General features: G+C 45.4%; 1 protein-coding gene across 2 annotated transcripts in view; it reads right to left on the minus strand.

Moving 5' to 3' along the window:
- Positions 1–21,747, minus strand: part of TTC13 (tetratricopeptide repeat domain 13) — an 80,524-nt gene that overhangs the window by 47,230 nt on the left and 11,547 nt on the right. For both annotated transcript variants that reach the window (XM_044290180.1, XM_044290179.1), the window contains exons 2-9: positions 19,141–19,235; positions 16,093–16,168; positions 15,636–15,706; positions 13,225–13,290; positions 11,456–11,548; positions 8,152–8,268; positions 6,404–6,514; positions 2,900–2,982 (exon numbers count right to left, since the gene is read on the minus strand). In XM_044290180.1, coding sequence (XP_044146115.1) covers positions 2,900–2,982; positions 6,404–6,514; positions 8,152–8,268; positions 11,456–11,548; positions 13,225–13,290; positions 15,636–15,706; positions 16,093–16,168; positions 19,141–19,235 — 712 coding nt within the window. The remainder of the gene's footprint in view (positions 1–2,899; positions 2,983–6,403; positions 6,515–8,151; positions 8,269–11,455; positions 11,549–13,224; positions 13,291–15,635; positions 15,707–16,092; positions 16,169–19,140; positions 19,236–21,747) is intronic.

A 21,747-nucleotide genomic window follows, 5' to 3' on the forward strand; every position in this document is an offset into this window, starting at 1 on the left:
ATGAATGCTTCGATTTTTGTATGGAATACTAGTGCCATCTAGTGTTAGGGTAACAAAGATCTAGGGTATATTTTTCCCTAGAGGGAGGTTCTATTAATTATAAAGTGAGGTCACTAGTTAATGATAAAACTTGGCCAAGCCCTTTCTAAGATAGGATAAAAAGATGGTATGGGCTGAGAGAAGGGGTCGATCTCGCTCGCTCTCTCTCTGAACATCATCTTGACCATCTTGCCAGTCATTGGAGGCAGCCATCTTAGAACCATTGAAACTGATTTCTGCTAGCTGACATTTTGGTATAGTATAACCTTACCTATATTTTATAGGATAATTAATTAATATAATACATATCTATATATATTCAATTAACCATACTTTGTGTATAGTATCTGTTTTGGAATAAGATTGGGGTGTACCTGCAGCATCATCCTGAAAATTAATCCAATACAGGGAGATTAAAAATATACTAGTGAAAGCACAGTATTATCTCCAAGGAACTGAATTCAGTTCTAGACCAGTATGGTTGATAATATATATATATTTATATAGATAAAAAGATAAACCAGATTTGGGTTTAATCGGACATTTGTCGGCTGAGAGAAATCAAGTATTAAATTGACTTTTAATATAAGTGAGGGGTATTATTATAAGAAGGCATAATTGTGTATATATAGATATATGTTCTCAATTATTTTTGTCTTTACCACTATTTTGCATATCATTGATTGAATTTTATTACCGCCAATTTTGTTATATATATATTATTTTGCACTATAAATTGTATTAATAAATTACATATATATTTTGTCTGTAACTGGGTTTTGTCTTCAATTCAACGCAGATCACGAGCTTGTTTTAGCTTGGTATTTATGATAATAAGTTAGAATCTCCTTTATTACCGATTTTAATTTATTCACATAAATCATATAGACTGTCAATCGGAGACAGCATAAATATTCCGACATGGCACAGTGTGCGGCCCCCCTTCCTCCCTCTATTGTAATAATTCGTTGGTGGCACAGTGTGCACCCCCCTTCCTCCCTCTATTGTAATATTTCGTTGGTGGCACAGTGTGCGCCCCCCTTCCTCCCTCTATTGTAATATTTCGTTGGTGGCACAGTGTGCGCCCCCCGGCCCCCCCCCTTCCTCCCTCTATTGTAATAATTCGTTGGTGGCACAATATGCGCCCCCCGGCCCCCCCCTTCCTCCCTCTATTGTAATAATTCGTTGGTGGCACAATGTGCGCCCCCCCATCGGCCCCCCCTCCCTCTATAGCATTAACAACATTGGTGGCCAGTGTGCGGCCTCCCATCCCCCCCCCCCCCCCCCGATCATTGGTGGCAGCGGAGTTCCGATCGGAGTCCCAGTTGAATCGCTGGGGCTCCGATCGGTAACCATGGCAACCAGTCCTGGTTGCCATGGTTACTTAGCAATAGTAGAAGCATCATACTTACCTGCTGGCTGCTGCGATTTCTGTGTCCAGCCGGGAGCTCCACCTACTGGTAAGTGACAGGTCTGTGCAGCGCATTGCTAAATGAACTGTCACTTACCAGTAGGAGGAGCTCCCGGCTGGACACAGACATCGCAGAAGCCAGCAGGTAAGTATGATGCTTCTACTATTGTACTATTGCTAAGTAACCATGGCAACCAGGGCTGCAGGTAGCGTCCTGGTTGCCATGGTTACCGATCGGAGCCCAAGCGATTAAACTGGGACTCCGATCGGAACTCCGCTGCCACCAATGATCGGGGGGGGGGGGGGGGGGGGGGAATTGGGAGGCCGCACACTGGCCACCAATGTTGTTAATGCTATAGAGGGAGGGGGGGCCGATGGGGGGCGCACACTGTGCCACCAACAAATTATTACAATAGAGGGAGGGAGGGGGGGGCCGCACTGGCCACCAATGATATTCAAACTGGGGAGGGGGGGGTCTGCCCCCTGCTGACTGGCAGCCGTGATCTCTTACAGGGGGATATGATAGTACAATTAACCCCTTCAGGTGCGGCACCTGAGGGGTTAATTGTGCTGATCACGGCCCCCTGTAAGAGATCGGGTGCTGCCAGGCAGCAGGGGGCAGTCATGTACACAGTTTGTAGTATATTCTAACTAGAAGCGTCCCCATCACCATGGGAACGCCTCTGTGTTAGAATATACTGTCGGATATGAGTTAGATCGTGAAAACTCATATCCGACAGTATATCCTAACATAGAGGCGTTCCCATGGTGATGGGGACGCTTCAAGTTAAAAAATACCATTGGATTGGAGAAAACTCCGATCCGATGGTATAAAAGGGACTCCTGACTTTACATTGAAAGTCAATGGGGACGGATCCGTTTGAAATTGCACCATATTGTGTCAACCTCAAACGGATCTGTCCCCATTGACTTGCATTGTAATTCAGGACGGATCCGTTTGGCTCCGCACGGCCAGGCGGACACCAAAACAACTTTTTTTCCCCATGTGCGTGGATCCTCCAAAAATCAAGGAAGACCCACGGATGAAAAAACGGTCACGGATCACGGACCTATGGACCCCGTTTTTGCGGACCGTGAAAAAATACTGTTGTGTGCATGAGGCCTTACACGGGCAGATTGTCGGCAATGAGCGTTCCTTCCCAATAATCTGCCCGATTATCTACACGTGTAAATCATCCTTTAGACAGGCTGTCTAGACATGGACCGTATTTATCACAGTGGCTCAGACTGGATGATAAATGTGGCGTAGAGATAGACACATGTCTTAAGGTCGCCATACACATTTACTAGCTCTTGGACGAGCAATCATTTGTCTGGCAGCTCTCTCTCCTGACTCCCCCATACACATACATGGAGAGAATAATTAGAACATAATGGTCATCATTCTTCATGAAAGATAACACAGATATGATAGGAGCAGAGAATTACCTGTAGGCCTGACCAAGGCTTTTATATGCTTCAATAAAATTGGATTTCTGCTTCAAGGCTTCCTTAAAGGTTTCAATAGCTTCCTGCAGAAGAGAATGGTATTTGTGGTGACAGCTGTATGAAAAACTGTATATTCAGTGATCATAAATGATGCAAAAATGCAAAAGCTGAAAGTAAAACTCTAAAAATAAAAGACCGACATAGCTGCATGCACACAACGGCACGGTCGGTTTAACCAGACTGTAATCAGAAAATCTTTAAATCAAGTTCTTCAATTTTTGGTGATGTTATTTTCAAAGTTCCATCTCACTATCATTAAAATAAAAAAACATCCTGCAGTTTTTACACTGGCCACTAAGCCTTATAATACTTTTCAGCAGTCAATGCTTCATCACATGCCAGATTACACACCATTTACAGTAAGTGGCTGTCAAAGCTTATCTACCCCCCGCCCCCGACCTCTGCACAGGTCACACAGCATGCCTAGAAAACTCTCCCATAAAAGTCAATGACTCCGCTCCTGTCCATCGGGTCTATGGCCCGGGGTGGCTGCTGTAAAGCACAACTCTAAATGCTGTTAAAGGGGCCATGTAATGATTGATGTAAAAAAAATGAAAATCAGACATCATATAGCACATTAGGGCTGCAGTAAACGAATATTTTTGTAATCGAGTATTCTATCGATTATATTTCTCGATTCATCGAGTAATCTAATAAGAAAAAGCTACTTAAAATAACGTACGCAATTAGGTATGTATAAAGTTATTGGTTTGAAGGGGTTAATAACTTTATACATGCCTAATGCCAAGGTGCTTCCATTAACCCCTCCAAACCAATAACTTTATACATGCCCATTGGGTTTGGAGGGGTTAATGGAAGCACCTTGGCATTAGGCATGTATAAAGTTATTGGTCTGAAGAGGTTAATGAAAGCACCTTGGAGGTGCCTTCATTAACCCCTCTCTAAACCAATAACTTTATACATGCCAAGGTGGTGCTTGCAGCCTCCATTAACCACTCTCTCTCCATCTGCCTCCCCCCAGCCTCTGATCTGCTTGCCCCCAGCCTCTGATCTGCCTCCCCCCCAGCCTCTGATCTGCCTCCCCCAGCCTCTGATCTGCCTCCCCCCCAGCCTCTGATCTGCCTCCTCCCCTCCCCCCAGCCTCTGATCTCCGTCCCCCCCTCCCCCCAGCCTCTGATCTGGCCCCCCCCCCCTCCCCCCAGCCTCTGATCTGCCTCCCCCAGCCTCTGATATGCCCCCTCTGGTAACGCAACCCCCCCCTCCCTCCCTCCCTCCCTCCCCAGTATTAATCATTGTATCAGTGTAATGCTGGGGCTCCGATCGGTTACCATGGCAGCCAGGAGTCACGCTACTGAAGTCCTGGCTGCCATGGTATGTTAGTAGTGAGCAGAGAGCAGCGCATTATACTCACGTGCGCTGTGGCCGCCGGTCGCTCCTTCTTCTGTCTGTGTGGCGGATTGCTAATGCTTACAGCATTAGCAATGCGCCGCACAGACCTATGAGAAGGAGCGACCGCCGGCCACAGCGCACGCGAGTATAATGCGCTGCTCTCTGCTCACTAACATACCATGGCAGCTAGGACTTAAGCAGCGTCCTGGCTGCCATGGTAACCGATCGGAGCCCCAGCATTACACTGCTGGGGCTCCGATCGGAACTGACACTGCCACCAATGATGGGGGGGGAGGAGGGGGACCCTGTGGGATATGGCCGGCACATTCATTGGTGGCGCAGTGGCCACAGTCCCTCCCCTCCTCTCCTCCTCCTCCCCTCCCCTCCTCCTCCTACTTGGTCTTCAGCGGCAGCCGCGCACAGTGGGGAGGGAGAGACTCCCTCCTCCTCCCTCAGCTGTGCCGGCCGCTCAGTCCTGCCTCTCTGGCTCCGGAGGACACGGAAGCAGTGAGTGAGTCGCTTAATTTCACTCCCGCTCCGTGATCACGTGATCTGAACGATTCCTCGATGCAGGGAAACTGCATCGATGAATTTTTTTACTCGATTTAATTGAGTTATTCGAATAATCGTTTCAGCCCTATAGCACATGACAATCTCTTTCTAACAAAGCTAGAACCAGCCCTGCACCTCACATGGGTCCAGAGATCTCCACATTCACGGCCCCCATTGCTCTGCTAGATTATCTGCAGCCTGGCAGCTCAGGGGCATGTCCTTTCTGCTGCAGCTCTCTCCCTGTAACTGCCACAGATTCTAACAGAAGATATAGCTGGTGGTAGTTGAAGAGTTAAACTGAGCGCGAACGACCACCTCAGCGAGACGGACAAAAAGGAAAAGAACAAACAGCAGGTGGCGCTATACAGATGCATTTTATTGAATAGCTCACTGGCTAGACTACATTTTTAATTATATACAAATACAGAAGTATTCAGATCCAGCTGCTGGTTTGAAAAATGTAGAGAAGGTTTCGTTGCACAACCCTTTTAAAAACAGCTTAGGAAAAATGGCAGCCCCAATAATCATGCTCAAGAAATAGAATAAATAAAAAAAAAATCTACAACCATAAGGCCCCTTTCACACGGGCGAGTTTTCCGTGCGGGTGCGATGCGTGCGGTGAACGCATTGCACCCGCACTGAATCCTGACCCATTCATTTCTATGGGGCTGTGCACACGAGCGGTGATTTTCACGCATGGGTTCTAGGTGACAGTCTATTCACTGTATTATTTTCCCTTATAACATGGTTATAAGGGAAAATAATAGCATTCTGAATACAGAATGCTTAGTATAATAGTGCTGGAAGGGTTAAAAATAATAAAAAAGTTAACTCACCTTCTCCTCCTGTTCGCGTAGAGGCCGGTCTGTTCTTTAGCTGTGGCTGAAGGACCTTTGATGACGTCAGATCACATGCTCCATCACCATGGTGATGGACCATGTGATTGGAGCATGTGATCTGACGTCACCTCAGGTCATTCAGTCCACAGCTAAAGAACAGACCGGGATCTACGCTAACAAGAGGAGAAGGTGAGTTAACTTTTTTTATTATTTTTAACCCTTCCAGCACTATTATACTATGCATTCTGTATTCAGAATGCTATTATTTTCCCTTATTACCATGTTATAAGGGAAAATAATACAATCTTCAGAACATCAATCCCAAGCCCGAACTTCTGTGAAGAAGTTCGGGTCTGGGTACCAAACATGCGTGATTTTTCTCACGCGAGTGCAAAACGCATGACAATGTTTTGCACTCGCGCGGAAAAATCGCGCATTTTCCCGCAACGCACCCGCCTCTTATCCGGGCAAAAAACATGACGCCCGTGTGAAAGAGGCCTAAAAGTGAGAAAAAAAAACTTTGGCACTGTGCATTTATTTGTGTAGTGGTCACTCTCTGCCACAAGGCTTTGCCTTTGGGCTACACCTCCCTGTCTATAGGATTAGTACTGTGCAAAGCGGTAATAGCTTTAAGGCATAAAACGGTTTATGTCACACGCATGGCTGTGTCTGGGTGGCCAGAGCGATTTTATCAGAGTATTACCTTCAGCAGGCCTCTGTGGAAGAAGGTCAAACCTTTGTACAAAACCGCTATTGGCTGGTTCTGGTTTAGTTCCAGGGACTGTTGAAAATCCTCATGTGCTGCTACGTAATCCTGCCATAAAGGGAAGCAAGTTACTCGCGGTCTGTACACCTTAAGGCTGGGTTCACAAGTGACTAAAGATAGAGTGGAAAAATCTGCAGCAAAAAACACATGTATTACATTCTGTTTTGCCAAGGACAAGCCAGCAACAAGCCTCTCCATTGCAAAGGATGACATGCTGCAGATTTCAAATTCGCAATATCGTACCTTTTCCACTGCATTTTTTTTAACGCAGCATGTATGAAAATTCTGACAGTCTCATCCTCTTTGATGGTACTGTACAACTCCGCCGCGTGCAAACCCGCATCTAATCAGTCACGTGTGTGTAAAGCAGTTGTCCAGGATTTACTTTTTTTTTTATTCCCCCCTTGCCCAACCCCCAGGCACTTGGTTTTGGCTCAGTGAGTCCCATCTGTCTTCTTTCAACTTTGGTCCCCGCATGGAGACAGCGGTGAAGTGTCCCTAAGCGACACGTGACCTGAGATTGGCTGCGGCGGCGCACGTGACCCTGTCCATGTTGGAAGTTTATACGTGGGGACAAAGTGCACTGAAGACGGCTGGGATCCCACAAAGCAGGATAGAGTGGCGAGTATGCTTCTCTTCACAGGTCTGGTGGGTAGGGGAAAGGGGATTTAAATAAAAATAAAAGTAAATTCTGGACAATCCCTTTAAAATGTTGGTCTGCATTGGCCTCAGTGGTCTGCAAAATACATTATACACTGTGTTTAAAGCAATAAATTAAAGCAGTAAATATAGGAAATGGTTTAGAACGAAGCTGCTGGGGCTCCACAGCCACAACCTGATACAGCGTGACTCTCTTCCATGTGGTTGTGTCTGGAGCTGTAGTTCAATTCACTTGAATGGTACCAGACACAAATACACATGGACAGCCATGCTTCAGGTAATAGATTAAAGAGGACCTGTCACCTCTCCCGACATCCCCGTTTTAAAAGCTCCATGCATTCCCCATGTAATAACCCTGGAGCATCTAGTCTTATGGCTCTATGTTGTGCCATTCCTTTATTATTTGTACTAGAAGTTATGAATGAAATGCTAGCAGTCTGCAGTAAGGGTACAGAGGGGAGGTAACCAGTTGTAGGGGGTGTACCTGCACAGTCTGACAATAGCAGCACTGATTGGATAGAGTCACTCTGTGCAGGGACACCCCCCTCCCCCAAACTGGTTACCCCCCTCTGTACCCTTACTGCAGACTGCTAACAATCCATTCATAACTTCAAGTGCACATAATAAAGGAACGGCACAACATAGAGTCATAAGAATAGATGCTCCAGAATGGTTAGTACGTGGGGAATGCATGTAGCTATTAACATAGGCAGGTCAGGAGAGGTGACAGGTCCTCTTTAACACAGGCTGCAGCACTTTAATGAAACAGGAGTCCCTTCATTCTGATGATTCGTGAGGTTCCTGGCAGTCAGACTCCCATTGGCCATGGAATGTGTATGGAGGTGTCCTTTCTCCCCCAATTGCAGATGGTAGGGGAAAGAAGGGTTGGGTATGTTGGATTACAACATGCCCGATTCCTTGTTCTCACAGGAGATAAGCAGTCACCACAGGTGTCTGGCAGCAACTTACTCCCCCAGGTGTATGGACAGCATTATGCAGTTCAACCATTACATTCCCGGTCTTACCTCAGATATAAAGTATAGGGTGCCACGGTGCCTATAGAGCCGTGCTGATGGCTGTAACTGAATAGCTCTAGTGAGGTCACTAAGTGCTTCACTAATCCGACCCAGTGGAGACAAAATCTGTAGACGGAAACATAAAAAGTGTCAAAAAATAAAATAAAAAATTATATATAATATAATATTATTATTTATTTTTTTTAAGCTAAAACTATGGGGGTCATTTGTTAAACAGAAATATGACTAAACTAGGCACATTTCTGGCGCAGATTGTGGCGCAAAGGTCCTTTGTGCTGCAATCTACAACTTCTCCCCGCTCATGCTAGGTCTAAAGGGGGAGTGGTATGTGGTATGGGCGTGGAAGGGGACGGGCAGGCAGGCCCATCCGATTCATCATTTTCTAGTTCTTTTTTAGACGTAGAAAATGTTCTAAATGTAAACCTGCAAGGAAGCTGTCTTACATTTAGAATAGGCATGTCACGGACGGTGTACAGGAAACAAGACAATGCAACATGCATATATGACTCAGTGGATCCAAAGCTAAGGAACCAAAAGGGAGACCCCTGCACAAGACCTAGCACTTTCCCTGGCTGCTCAGCCTATGCAAAGATCCCAAAGGTGGATGGTTGCATATCCACGTACCTCGACTATATAACCCCTGAACACCCTACAATAGTGAGGGGACACGACCACCGGCTCCCTACACCAGACACGGAGGGAGTCAGGGTCACCTGGGATCCAGCAAACAGACAATAACAGATAAATGTACAGCACTTAACTTTGTAGCAGACTGGGAAACAGGATCAGCATGCACACACACTCCAGGAAGAAGTATAAGCCGCCCAGTAATGCATTATGGGGAGGAATTTAAAGGGAAGCAATCAGTCCAACTACATGACAGCTGAGAGAGGCTAACGAGATGAGGAACTGAACAGCACAACAAAGAAAACTCAAGGAGGAGGTTCTGAAAGGCTTCTGTCAGATTTTCAGCTGTCTGGTTGTGACAAGGCACTGGATGCAGCGACGTCATAAATTCAGCGATCCACCACCAGTGCAGAGGCTTTATTAAGACCGGTGTCCAAAATGCCGGAACTGCCTGCCGGATCCGTCAAAACGCATGCAAACTGATGGCATTTGTCAGATGGATCAGGATCTTGCACAACGAAGATTCGGGATTATATCCGCAAGACCGAGCACCCGCCGACTAACGTGCAGTGCTGCTTGACCTCACCATACATCGGATCAGGATCCTGATCCGTATGACAAATGCATTGAAATGCCGGATCCGTCTCTCCGGTGTCATCCGGAAAAACGGGCCCGGCATTTATTTTTTTTCACATTTTTTGCGGTCTGAGCATGCGCAGACCGCAACAACGGATCAGTTTTTGCCAGGACACTCGGGGCATTAATGCATGTCAATGGGGAAAAATGTTGGATCCGGCATTCCAGCAAGTGTTCCAGAATTTTGGACGGAGATAAAACCACAGCATGCTGCAGTATTATCTCTGTCGTAAAAAGTCAAAAATACTGAACTGAAGACATTCTGAACGGATTGCTCTCCATTCAGAATGCATTAGGATAAAACTGATCAGTTATTTTTCGGTATTGAGCCCCTAGTAAGTAACTCTATGCTGGAAAAGAATAATAACGCTAGTGTGAAAGTACCCTTAGTCACACAATTAAACAGGAAATACTTTGTAGTTACATTGTAGTTTCCGGATTAGGTGCATGTACGTCCATGCAGAGAGCTTCCCTGGGTAGAGGCTTTACTACAAGAAGAAACCACTCTAGCAATATGCATTTTTGCTGTGTTTTAAAGGGAACCTGTCATGATGAACATGATATCTGAGCTACAGGCAGCATGTTATAGAGCAGGAGAGCTGAGCAGATTGATATACTGATTTCTGGGATAAGACTCAGTAACACTTGTATTTTAGTCATTTATATCCCTGCTAATTCTGGGCTTTGACATCAAGGAGGCAGTCCTATCAGTGATTGACAGCCTTACCTCTATGGCTGTGTATACAGAGGTAGCTGTCAATCACTGATAGGACCGCCTCCTGGACTTCAAAGCTCAGATTTAGGGTCCATTCACACGTCCGCATTTCGTTCCGCATTTCGAGGAACGGAATTGTGGACCCATTCATTTCTATGGGGCAGCACAATGTTCTGCCCGGATCTGGAATTGCGGATCCGCACTTCCAATCCTGAAAAAAATAGAACATGTCCTATTCTTGTCCGCAAGTGCGGACAAGAATAGGCATTTTCTATTAAGTGCCAGCGATGTGCGGTCCGCAAAATGCGGAGCGCACATCGCCGATGTCCGCGTTTTGCGGATACACGGATCCGTTGATCCGCAAAACACACACGGACGTGTGAATGGACCCTAAGCAGGAGATGAAATGACTAAAATACTAATTATCTAATATATAAAGCTGAGTGTATGCGTATGTATATCCGCTAAAGAATCTGCACCGTTGCATTTACAATCACGAAAGGTACATTAGGTGTCCGGGAAGGCTTTAGACCGGGTCTAGCTCTCTAGGACGTACCGTTCCTGAGATTTTACAAAAAAAATGCATTAGCCAATAGAAGCTTGGTCACATGACCCTTATCAGCCAATAGAAGCTCGCAGGCCGTTTGCCTTCACATACACAGTTTGACACGCCCCCTCCCACTACTTAGCCAACGGTGATTAATAAAATGAAGGTAAGAAAGGTCTGTGTTGATATATTTTAACGACACGAACAAACATTGAATGAAAGAGATTAAATATACCGTGCGAAGTCGGGTGCTTCAGCTAGTACAGAATATTGTCCCACAAAACTATATATCAATCTTCTCAGGTCACATTTTACGGTGACAGGTTTAAAACGACAACTAATGCAGCCATTTGAAAAAGCTGCATATTTAACATATTTTACAATACTATATTTAGTGCATTTCTCAAAACTCAGCTAAATGCCCTGTGGAAATGGCTGTGCTCAAGCAATCGGCACAAAAAGCTGCCTGGTAAACAGTAAACCCACATATATACCTGAAGGTAAATAAATCTCACTGGAGGAAGAAAAAAAGCAGAGCAACTTTGTTACATTCTGCTGCAATTATTCTCCATTTTAAATATCACTTTGGAATCAGTGAAAGAAAACAAGCATTCTTCTTTCTATTAACCACTTCTGGACCTGTTGACATTTGAGGTATGTGCGTGTCAGATTTCTAAGACATATATGCAGTTGGCTAATAGGTCTGAGAGTGGACAATGCTGTAGCTGCTATGGGATGTGGTGTGACATATGAGAAAGTTTTCTTACTTCTGCTCTCTGCTCAAATACTTCTGGGTGATCAGGTTCCAAGCTGATGACACGGCTCAGTTCAAATAACGCCAATTCTGCATTTTTTATATCCTTAAAGACAGCAAAGGAAAATAAATGGTGAGCTATGGTAAATTAACCCAATCCAGCAGCACAAAAGATAAAGCAATACATGTCGTAAAAATCCCTTACATTACTACCCCCAGATCTGCAGTCTGAATGTGGAGGATCAGACCATGGACTAGTCCCATTCAATAGGTCTAATCTGCTTGACTAAACTGTGCCAAGAATGGATATACTGTATGTCTTGTCTTGGTTCTGAAATCCAAGACTGTGAAAGTGGCTACTTATCGGCGCTGAACTAAATGTAGAGAAAAAAAAAAATCTATTTTTTAGTAAATGCTTAGTGGCCCCTCAAATCAGCAAGAGCATATACAGAGTGATGGCATCTGGTGGGAAGCCTTTGACAGATAGAGCTACCCCCACGCTGAACCACTCATGGCCCAATTTATCAAAATGGTGGGAGCTGCATACAGTCCTCTGAACTCTGGTTCACTTACAGTGACTATGGAACTTTCATGAGGTGGACTTAAGGCAACAATGTAGCCAATTATCCATAGACCTGTTACAGAATGCTAACTGTGCATTAAAAGAATTGTCCACCTTTTAGATACTGATGACCTATCCTCCAGCGCCCCTACCAATCAGCAGTGGATGGTGCTGGAAGCAGAAGGCTCTAGCCACTGTGTAGAGGCCATGCTGGCATACTGCAGTGCCTTGCACAATAACTGGGGAATGAACAGAACACTTACATGGTGACCTCCTCTGCTAATTCTTGGGCTACACTTCTGCCTTCCAAGATGGCCACACCACTTGTCAGAGTACCTGGTGTACAGTAGCCCAAGACACTTCCAGCTTGTCTAACCTTGCTCTTGGATTGACCAGCACTGTTCACATGATTAGTGCTAGCCAATCCGAGGCCAGCAGGAAGTGTCTTGGGCTACAAAATGCACAGTATGCACCAGGTAGTCAGACACGTGGTGTGGCCATCTTGGATGGCAGAAGAAGAGCCTGGGAATTAGTGGATCTGCAGCTGAAAAGATGAAAATAACAGCACTATGTAAGTGTTTTATTCTTTCTCCAGTTACTGTGATTTTCTTTTAATAAAGTAAAAGCTACTAAACCACTGGTAAAAATATGGACACAAGTTCATTTTGGTACATACAGTATACTAAGGCAAAGACGTCTTAGTAAATGGGAGCCTGGAGGGTCAATTTAAGGAATCATTCACACAACCGTATTGTGGGTCACAAATTGCGGTCAGCAATACATGGATTTGGACCCAGTGACTTCAATGGGTCCGTGATCTGCAAAATACAGCAAAAGATAGCGGAGGCACGGATCGGAAGAACACAAACACTCGGCACTTCCGTGGGCTTTCGGGTCCGTGCTTCCACACTGCAGAAGATAGGACATGTCCAATCTTTGGCCATATTTTGCAGATCACAGACCCATTCAAGTCAATGGGTCCGCACCGGAATACAGGATTCACAGGGCTGGTGCCAGTGCATTGCGGACCGCTATTTGCAGTCCACAACTAAGACATGGCAACCATACGGTGTGGATAGTGGACCTACTGCAGAAGACAATTCAGGGAAAAACACAGATTATATAGATCAATCCTGATATCAATATCAGAGTATGTAATCCCTAAAAGTTAAAATGAGGAATATATAAGACGTTAACATGACAGGAGTTTCTACACTTACCTGAAGGCCTTTTTTGCCATAAGCTATTCCTCTGCCATATATTGCACTTACAAGATCTGCATTCTCCTATTAAGAGACACAAAAGCCAATACGGTATATTAGTTCCTAGGAAAGAAGGGTAAGTACTGCTGAAACTCTCGTCCTTCCCCAGAAAACTTACTGTACATAAAGCCCTGGAGAATCCCTTTAAGCTGGCCATACACTTGATAGTCAGGCTCCTCTGGCAGTGGTTTATCTTCCCAAAGAATCATACATATTGAAATTGAACATGCACGACCCTTCTTCACTTCTTTTCTGTGACATCTGCCATCAGATGCTAATTAAAAGGCCCCTATACCTAGTGTGATCACTTTATATTGTATATATTTTTTTATATCTATATATTTTTTATATCTATATTTTACCACACATACAGAGTGCCAGTCCATTTTATCTATTTATTTCCAATATCTTTCTCTGTACAGGTGATACAGTTTTTTGGCCTAGAGCACCTGGTCCCTGTCGCATAGGAGTGAGCTATTCCTATTACCTCTTTTTCCAAGTTTATCTATATATAAGGGCCAATAATATTCCTAATCAGCAGCTGCAAAATATATCACTAAGCACCAATAAATACAACCAAGCACACTGCAAACAAAGTTATATATAGAAAAATAGATATTTTATTGAATACAGGCTAAAAAACAAATATATGATATCGACAAATCAGCCAGATGGAGGTCATTTGTACACTAGCGTTACAATATAATAGCAGTAAATGTAAGTACAAAACCAAAATATGGTACTGCAAATGGTATATGCCAATTATACAGATCAAGAAGTAAGCGCCTCCCAAACACCCCAACATGTGTTTTGTGACGAAACCAACCTCGCCACAGTGTTTTGGAGGGGGCTGGTTGCCAGCCTCCTGCCTCAGGATTATGGCGCATACTAACTTTAAAGAAGACAGGCCGGCCGCACAGCTTAAATCTGTCTTTGGAATTGTATTTTGTTATGTGAGGGTACCCAGATGGCTAGTTTAATTGTATTCGTGTGGTCGGAGTGCCATTCGCCTAATGATATGCACTCAGACTTGAGCTATCTGGGAATATGTTAAATGTCTGTGGTTGCTGGGAGGGTGTGCCATTGTGTGTTTAAATGGTGATGTCTGTGCTGTTGTCTCCACATGTGTATTGGCGATCTCCCCTTTGTCCTGAGAGATAATTGGATTATTCCTCGGTTGTCTCTGGGGCAGAGAGGAGGAAACCATGATGCATTGTGGGGATGTGTTGTATCTGTTCGGTGTGTCGCAGTCTCCATTCTGGTCCCCTGGGGGCGTGTCCACCAGAGGGAGACCTGCATAAATACGGGCGGGTAGCCCTCAATAAAGTGTTCCTGTTTTATCCTTCATCATGTTGAGACTGGTGTTTGGATAACTGATCAAACTGGGGGATTGCTATACGCTGAAGATTTGCTATACTCCCCTGGCATAACTACTAGCTCTTGTAAGAGCTGTTCCTGCTCTCTGGCTGTAGGAGAGGTTCACCCACTGGAGCCTGGAGCCTTGTAGTAGGTCCAGCGTGGGTGCAGGACGGTGAGACCCCAACCAAGCTACGGCGGTTCGTGGGGTCTGCAGTGCGTACGGTGTCAAGTGGAGTGCTTGGAGTCCTCGGAAAGCACTAGGAGCATCTATCGACGGAGGTACCCGGTCGGGGTGCCAAGCGTTCCGTTACATGTTTCACATCAGCTTCCTCAGGGGAATTTTTTTTTAAATTTATTTTCCCCTGAGGAAGCGGACGTGAAACACGTGTTGGGGTGTTTTGGAGGCGCTTACTTCTTGATCTGTATAATTGTTATATACCATTTGCAGTACCATATTTTGGTTTGTACTTATATCTACTGCTATTATATTGTAACACTAGTGTACAAATGACCAGATTTGTGACACCTCCGTGTGGCTGATTTGTCGATATCATATATTGTTTTTTATTTTGTATTCAATAAAATATCTATTTTTCTATATATAACTTTGTTTGCAGTGTGCTTGATTGTATTTATTGGTGTTTACCAACACTGGTTCCAGAAAACCTGCAAGTGTAAATGTGCTGCCGATGACCCAATGAATGAGCAAAACACTTGTTTGCTAGGTGAAATGATCTCTCATGCAGAACATTAAATTATCATTTTTGGGCAGCGGTACATGATGTGTAAATCACAATCTGCTGCCCAAAAACAATTAATCTATGGAAGGACGAGCCATTGCTCCTCCCCATACAGTGGAGGAGATTGCTGCAATTTCCTTCCCAAAAATTGCCTGCCAGGTCTGGCTGTGTAAATCCAGAATATGCTGCCCTACTATACATCAGTCAGTGATATATTATACGTAAAAAAAAGATACCGTCTGCCAAGAGATTAAAATGACTCAAACGTACCTGAAGCAGCGAGGAGAAATGCTTTACAGCTTCATCATGCAGACCACTGCCTACTAATACATATCCTATAGCTTGAACATAAAGAAAGAAAATACGGAATCAATGCCTGACAATGAAACAACCCACAAAGATGTCCGCACAGAGATTATACTAAACCAGGAATCAATTCCATACAAAGGGTAGAAGAGATCACGAAAAGGATTCACAAAATGGCTTTAATGGTACAAGTCAATGCAAACACACTGATCAAAACTTCTGAGGCATCAAAAGGCTTATGAAATGATAGTGACACAGGGAGACAACTTCTGCAGATACTGTATACGACAAAATGGTGGTGGAAGGATTAAGAGTGATGGACATTACAGTTGATACTTCTTAACAAGCAAAATTGTTCCGTCAAGCAAAGTTTTGATGGGGGAGAGTTCAAAGTTTCAATATTCTCTAAATAAAGACTTACCAAGTTCCTCATTTGTATCTTGATCATCTGTGACAAATGGCAATCTCTTCTGCTCGGCCAGACTCTTAGCTTGGCTCTGGAAATAAAATAAATTAATAAAAAAAAAAAAAAAAAAAAAAAAAAAAAAAAAGGATTGAACAGTTAGCATGACCAACATAACAAATCCCTAAAATGATACTATTAATAAAAAAAGTAGTGAAATGTAAGGTCACATACACAGCCTAATATAGACTGCTGGCCAGAGAGGGAGGCACGGATACAAAGAGGCTCCTTGTTCTAGCACATAAAAGGCATTCTAAACTGATGACCTACATTTATGGCGTCCATATGAAGTAAAATGGCCTGTGGACAGGGGTGGTCTGTGGTCTTCACAAGACAACCCAACCCCTTTGACAACAGAACGGAGGCAATTTCCCCTTTTACACGTTCAACTAAGAATTCTGAAACGCTATATACATAAAATAACAAAATCAGTCTAAAAACATCAAAAGTAAAATATCTGCAGTTATTCAACTCTCTAGAAAGCTTAAAGGCTATGGATATTGTTTTTTTTATTAATTTGCACGTATCATGGGCTTCAAAAAAGCTAGGGCTGCAGCTAACGATTATTTGAATAATCGATTAGTTGCCGATTAATTTCTACGATTAATCGATTAATCGGGAAAAACGACAAAATTACAAAACAGAGGTTTATATGATCTTACTTGAAAAATTATGTTCAAAGGCCATATTAAAACAAATTGTGGACGACACTTATGGGGGATCTGTGGACGACACTTATGGGGGATCTGTGGACGACACTTATGGGGGATCTGTGGACGACACTTATGGGGGATCTGTGGACGACACTTATGGGGGATCTGTGGACTACACTTATGGGGGATCTGTGGACGACACTTATGGGGATCTGTGACGACCTATGGGGGATCTGTGGACGACACTTATGGGGGATCTGTGGACGACACTTATGGGGGATCTGTGGACGACACTTATGGGGGATCTGTGGACGACACTATTATGGGGGATCTGTGGACGACACTATTATGGGGGATCTGTGGACGACACTTATGGGGGATCTGTGGACGACACTTATGGGGGATCTGTGGACGACACTTATGGGGGGATCTGTGGACGACACTTATGGGGGGGATCTGTGGACGACACTTATGGGGGATCTGTGGACGACACTTATGGGGGATCTGTGGACGACACTTATGGGGGATCTGTGGACGACACTTATGGGGGATCTGTGGACGACACTTATGGGGGATCTGTGGACGACACTTATGGGGGATCTGTGGACGACACTTATGGGGGATCTGTGGACGACACTTATGGGGGATCTGTGGACGACACTTATGGGGGATCTGTGGACGACACTTATGGGGGATCTGTGGACGACACTTATGGGGGATCTGTGGACGACACTTATGGGGGATCTGTGGACGACACTTATGGGGGATCTGTGGACGACACTTATGGGGGATCTGTGGACGACACTTATGGGGGATCTGTGGACGACACTTATGGGGGATCTGTGGACGACACTTATGGGGGATCTGTGGACGACACTTATGGGGGGATCTGTGGACGACACTTATGGGGGATCTGTGGACGACACTTATGGGGGATCTGTGGACGACACTTATGGGGGGATCTGTGGACGACACTTATGGGGGGATCTGTGGACGACACTTATGGGGGGATCTGTGGACGACACTTATGGGGGGATCTGTGGACGACACTTATGGGGGGATCTGTGGACGACACTTATGGGGGGATCTGTGGACGACACTTATGGGGGATCTGTGGACGGCGTTTATGGGGGATCTGTGGACGACACTATTATGGGGGATCTGTGGACGGCGATTATGGGGGATCTGTGGACGGCGTTTATGGGGGATCTGTGGACGGCGTTTATGGGGGATCTGTGGACGGCGTTTATGGGGGATCTGTGGACGGCGTTTATGGGGGATCTGTGGACGGCGTTTATGGGGGATCTGTGGACGGCGTTTATGGGGGATCTGTGGACGGCGTTTATGGGGGATCTGTGGACGGCGTTTATGGGGGATCTGTGGACGGCGTTTATGGGGGATCTGTGGACGGCGTTTATGGGGGATCTGTGGACGGCGTTATGGGGGATCTGTGGACGACACTTATGGGGGATCTGTGGACGACACTTATGGGGGATCTGTGGACGACACTATTATGGGGGATCTGTGGACGGCGTAGTTATGGAGAGGGGGATATGTGCACTGTTATGGGCATAACAGTGCACAGATCCCTTTCCTCATAACAGTGCACAGACCCCCCTTCCCATAGCAGTGCCATACACAGACCCCCCCTCCTCCCCATAGCAGTGCTATACACAGATCCTCCCCCCTCCCCATAGCAGTGCTATACACAGACCCCCCTTCCCCCTAACAGCCCCGGCGCTTGCATCTTTATTTTACCTTTTTACAATGACGCTCCCGCTCCTGTAACAGCCAGGCAGAGCGGACGGCGGCGTAACGTCACTCAATCACGTGACGCGCCTGCTCCGCCCACTTCATGAATGAAGGAGGCGGAGCAGGCGCGTCACGTGATTGAGTGACGTTACGCCGCCGTCCGCTCTGCCTGGCTGTTACAGGAGCGGGAGCGTCATTGTAAAAAGGTAAAATAAAGATGCAGCGCCCGCCCGCCCGAATAGCAACGAATCGGCGATTATTCGATAACTGGATTCGTCGACAACGAATCCAGTTATCGAATATAATCGATTACATCGATTAATCGTTGCAGCCCTAAAAAAAGCTGAATCATTTTTGTTTTGTGAAAACTTTTGAACAGCTGGCTACAGCAGCCTGTATGTGCTACAAAACATGGCAGCTGCAGAAGACCATTCTGTGCCAAATCCACCAGACAGGCTTTCTGAAAGCTCAGTCTCCTGAACAATCATCTAAGCTGAATTCTGATCAAATCAAGGTTGATCAACTTGAAAATATTTGATCCAAAAGGGTGTCCAAAGCTTTTAAACCTCACACAACGTCCTTTACAAGCATAATACAATACCAGGATTTTTTCTGTGTTCCGTGAAATAATGGATTCACAAGCTGGGGATCCTCTTGGCTCACAGTCCATTTCGCGGAAGGTAAAAAATGCTGAATCTGTGAAAAGAAACGTGTGCTTTATTATAAGCCACTGTACCTTGTCAGAGGTTTCTAAACAGGCTCAAATAGCACAAAAATGTAATAAGACACAGGGGGCGCTTTCAGAGAATTAGGCTACCAGTGTCATAGACCTATGACCAAGGCCAGTTCTAGTGGTATAGCGAGTGATAATCAAGGCCAGTAGCTGATCAGCGAGGGTCCTGGTGAGCAAGGCCAGCTCTAGACATACATCTACTGGAACCAAGTGAATATACAGGAAGCACAGGAACTATGACCAGAAGCAGGGATCTCCTATGCTGCAAATACAGCTTGGTTTGCTGACGGTGAGATGCATGACGAGTAATGAGTGGAACCTATAACTTGGGATGGAAAAAAAAAAAAAATGGTGGAATAAACCCCTAGTGGTTGTACCAGGACTGAGACATATCACCTACCCACAGGATAGATAAGTATCTGATTGTTGGAAACCCAGCAGTGACCCTCACCAATCTCGTCTCCCCCAATGAGCAGTAGTCTACATGTGAGACCACCGTTCCCCTGCATTATGTCAGAACAATTGAGTAGATCCGAGGTCTGGCAGGGACACACAGCATTATAAATCATATGCTGCCAGAGGAGTGGAGTTCAAGACGAGAAATCACTCACTCACTAAACTCACGCATGCCAGTCTGGCCTTATAGTAGAGATGTAGAAATCCCGGACGTGTACTGGCAGCTCACAGGGTTGATTTCAGCCCTTTAAAGGTCATGAGGAAATGATCAGTTTAATCAAATTACACATTTACAGGGTAATAATTCCATACCAAACAGATCTGATTAGGAAGGGTCAGGACCTACGTATGTCCACACGACCTACATCTTAGGCTTTTCTTACACAGAACCAGACGACACATAACCCAATTATTTCTTTTCCTACTGCTTCATAAGGCCATGGATCACTTGTAAATTCAATGTTCTTTGACTCATATAATCAGGTTAGTAAAGCAATTTTAAGAATAGTTTCCCAAACTTCTACTTAAACTGTGTGCTTAACCCTCAACATACCGGTCCACCTTACCAGCACTGAGTTACATTTGGCCATTACTGTATGTAATGCTCCTGTTACAACTCCAGGGTAATATGCAGTTTTCAGCCTAGAAAACCACTGGAAGAGGTTGTATTTCATTCCTCATATTCGTATTTTCTCTTACCGAGGATGACTCGGGATTGGGAGCCACTTCCAAAAGGTGGCGCTAGTGAGACGGTTCTCTTTCCCTGGGAGGTACCTCTTTGCATATTATTTTCCCATTGAGCATTGCCACCAGGGCAGTCTTCAACGCGGGGCAAAAGGGGCAGCTACCCCGGGCCCAGTTGCTCCTGGGGGGGCCCAAGGCAGCTGCCTCTTGAGCCCCGCTGGCAACTGGTGATGTGGATGGCGACGGCAGGGTACAGGGAGATCAGCGCTCCCATTGTGGAAGCGCTCATCGCCATAGTCACCTGTATCGCCGTCCTCAGGACAGCGATACAGATGGAAGTGCTGCGGCGGGGCAGGGGAGAGAGAGGAGTCTCCCTTCCCCGTTCCTCTGCCTGAGCGGTACAGCGCGGGACACAGACTGGAAGAGGCCTGCATCGCATCGCTGCCAGCCTGATGGAGGCAAGTATAAGTGGTTATTTTTTTTTATTTGGTACTACTACTGGCACACTATGGGGGCACCTGTTATTGGCACATGATTGGGGGGCATTTATGGGGGTACTTGTTACTGGCACATGATTGGGGGGCACATCTTACAGCCACATTATTGGGCGGCACTGTGGGGGCATTTCTTACTGGCACATTATTGGCTGGCACTATGGGGGCATCTACTGAGGCGACAAAGAAGGGGTATTTTATATTGGGAAAGGGGGGAGAGGAACACTATGGGGGCTTTTACAGAGGCCACAAAGAAGCAAGATTTTATATGAGGGGCTCTGTATAGGGGTATTTTATACTGGGGCACATTATGGTGGGTACTATGGGGAAGGGGAGAGAGGAGTACTATGGGCTCATCTATATGGGGCACTAAGAAGGGGTATTTTATACTTGCAAATTATGGGGGACACAGGGCATCTATTGGGACACTATATATGGGGCATTTTATACTGGTACATTATGGGGGGCACTAGGAAGAAGGGGTGAGAGGAGCACTATGAGGGAATTTACTGGGAGCACTATATAGGGGTATTTTGTACTGGCACATTATGGGGGCACTATGGGGACATTAGCTCAACTGGGGGCATTAAAAGGGGGTATTTTTTGCACTGGCACATTATAAGGAGAATTACTCCTGGGGGGCATTATGATGGGCTTTATTACTACTGGGGGTCTATGGGTAACATGATTACTAGTATGGGCACTATGGGAGCATTATTACTTCTGGGGCACAGTGGGGACATGTTGGGGGCACTGTAGGAGCACTATTACTACCATGTGTGCTCAAGCAGAGAATTATTCCTATTGGTGGGACTTTTGGGAGCACTATTACTGTGGGGGC

Source organism: Bufo gargarizans, chromosome 4 (genome assembly GCF_014858855.1).
Source record: "Bufo gargarizans isolate SCDJY-AF-19 chromosome 4, ASM1485885v1, whole genome shotgun sequence".
In the NCBI taxonomy this organism is placed as follows: Eukaryota; Metazoa; Chordata; class Amphibia; order Anura; family Bufonidae; genus Bufo; species Bufo gargarizans.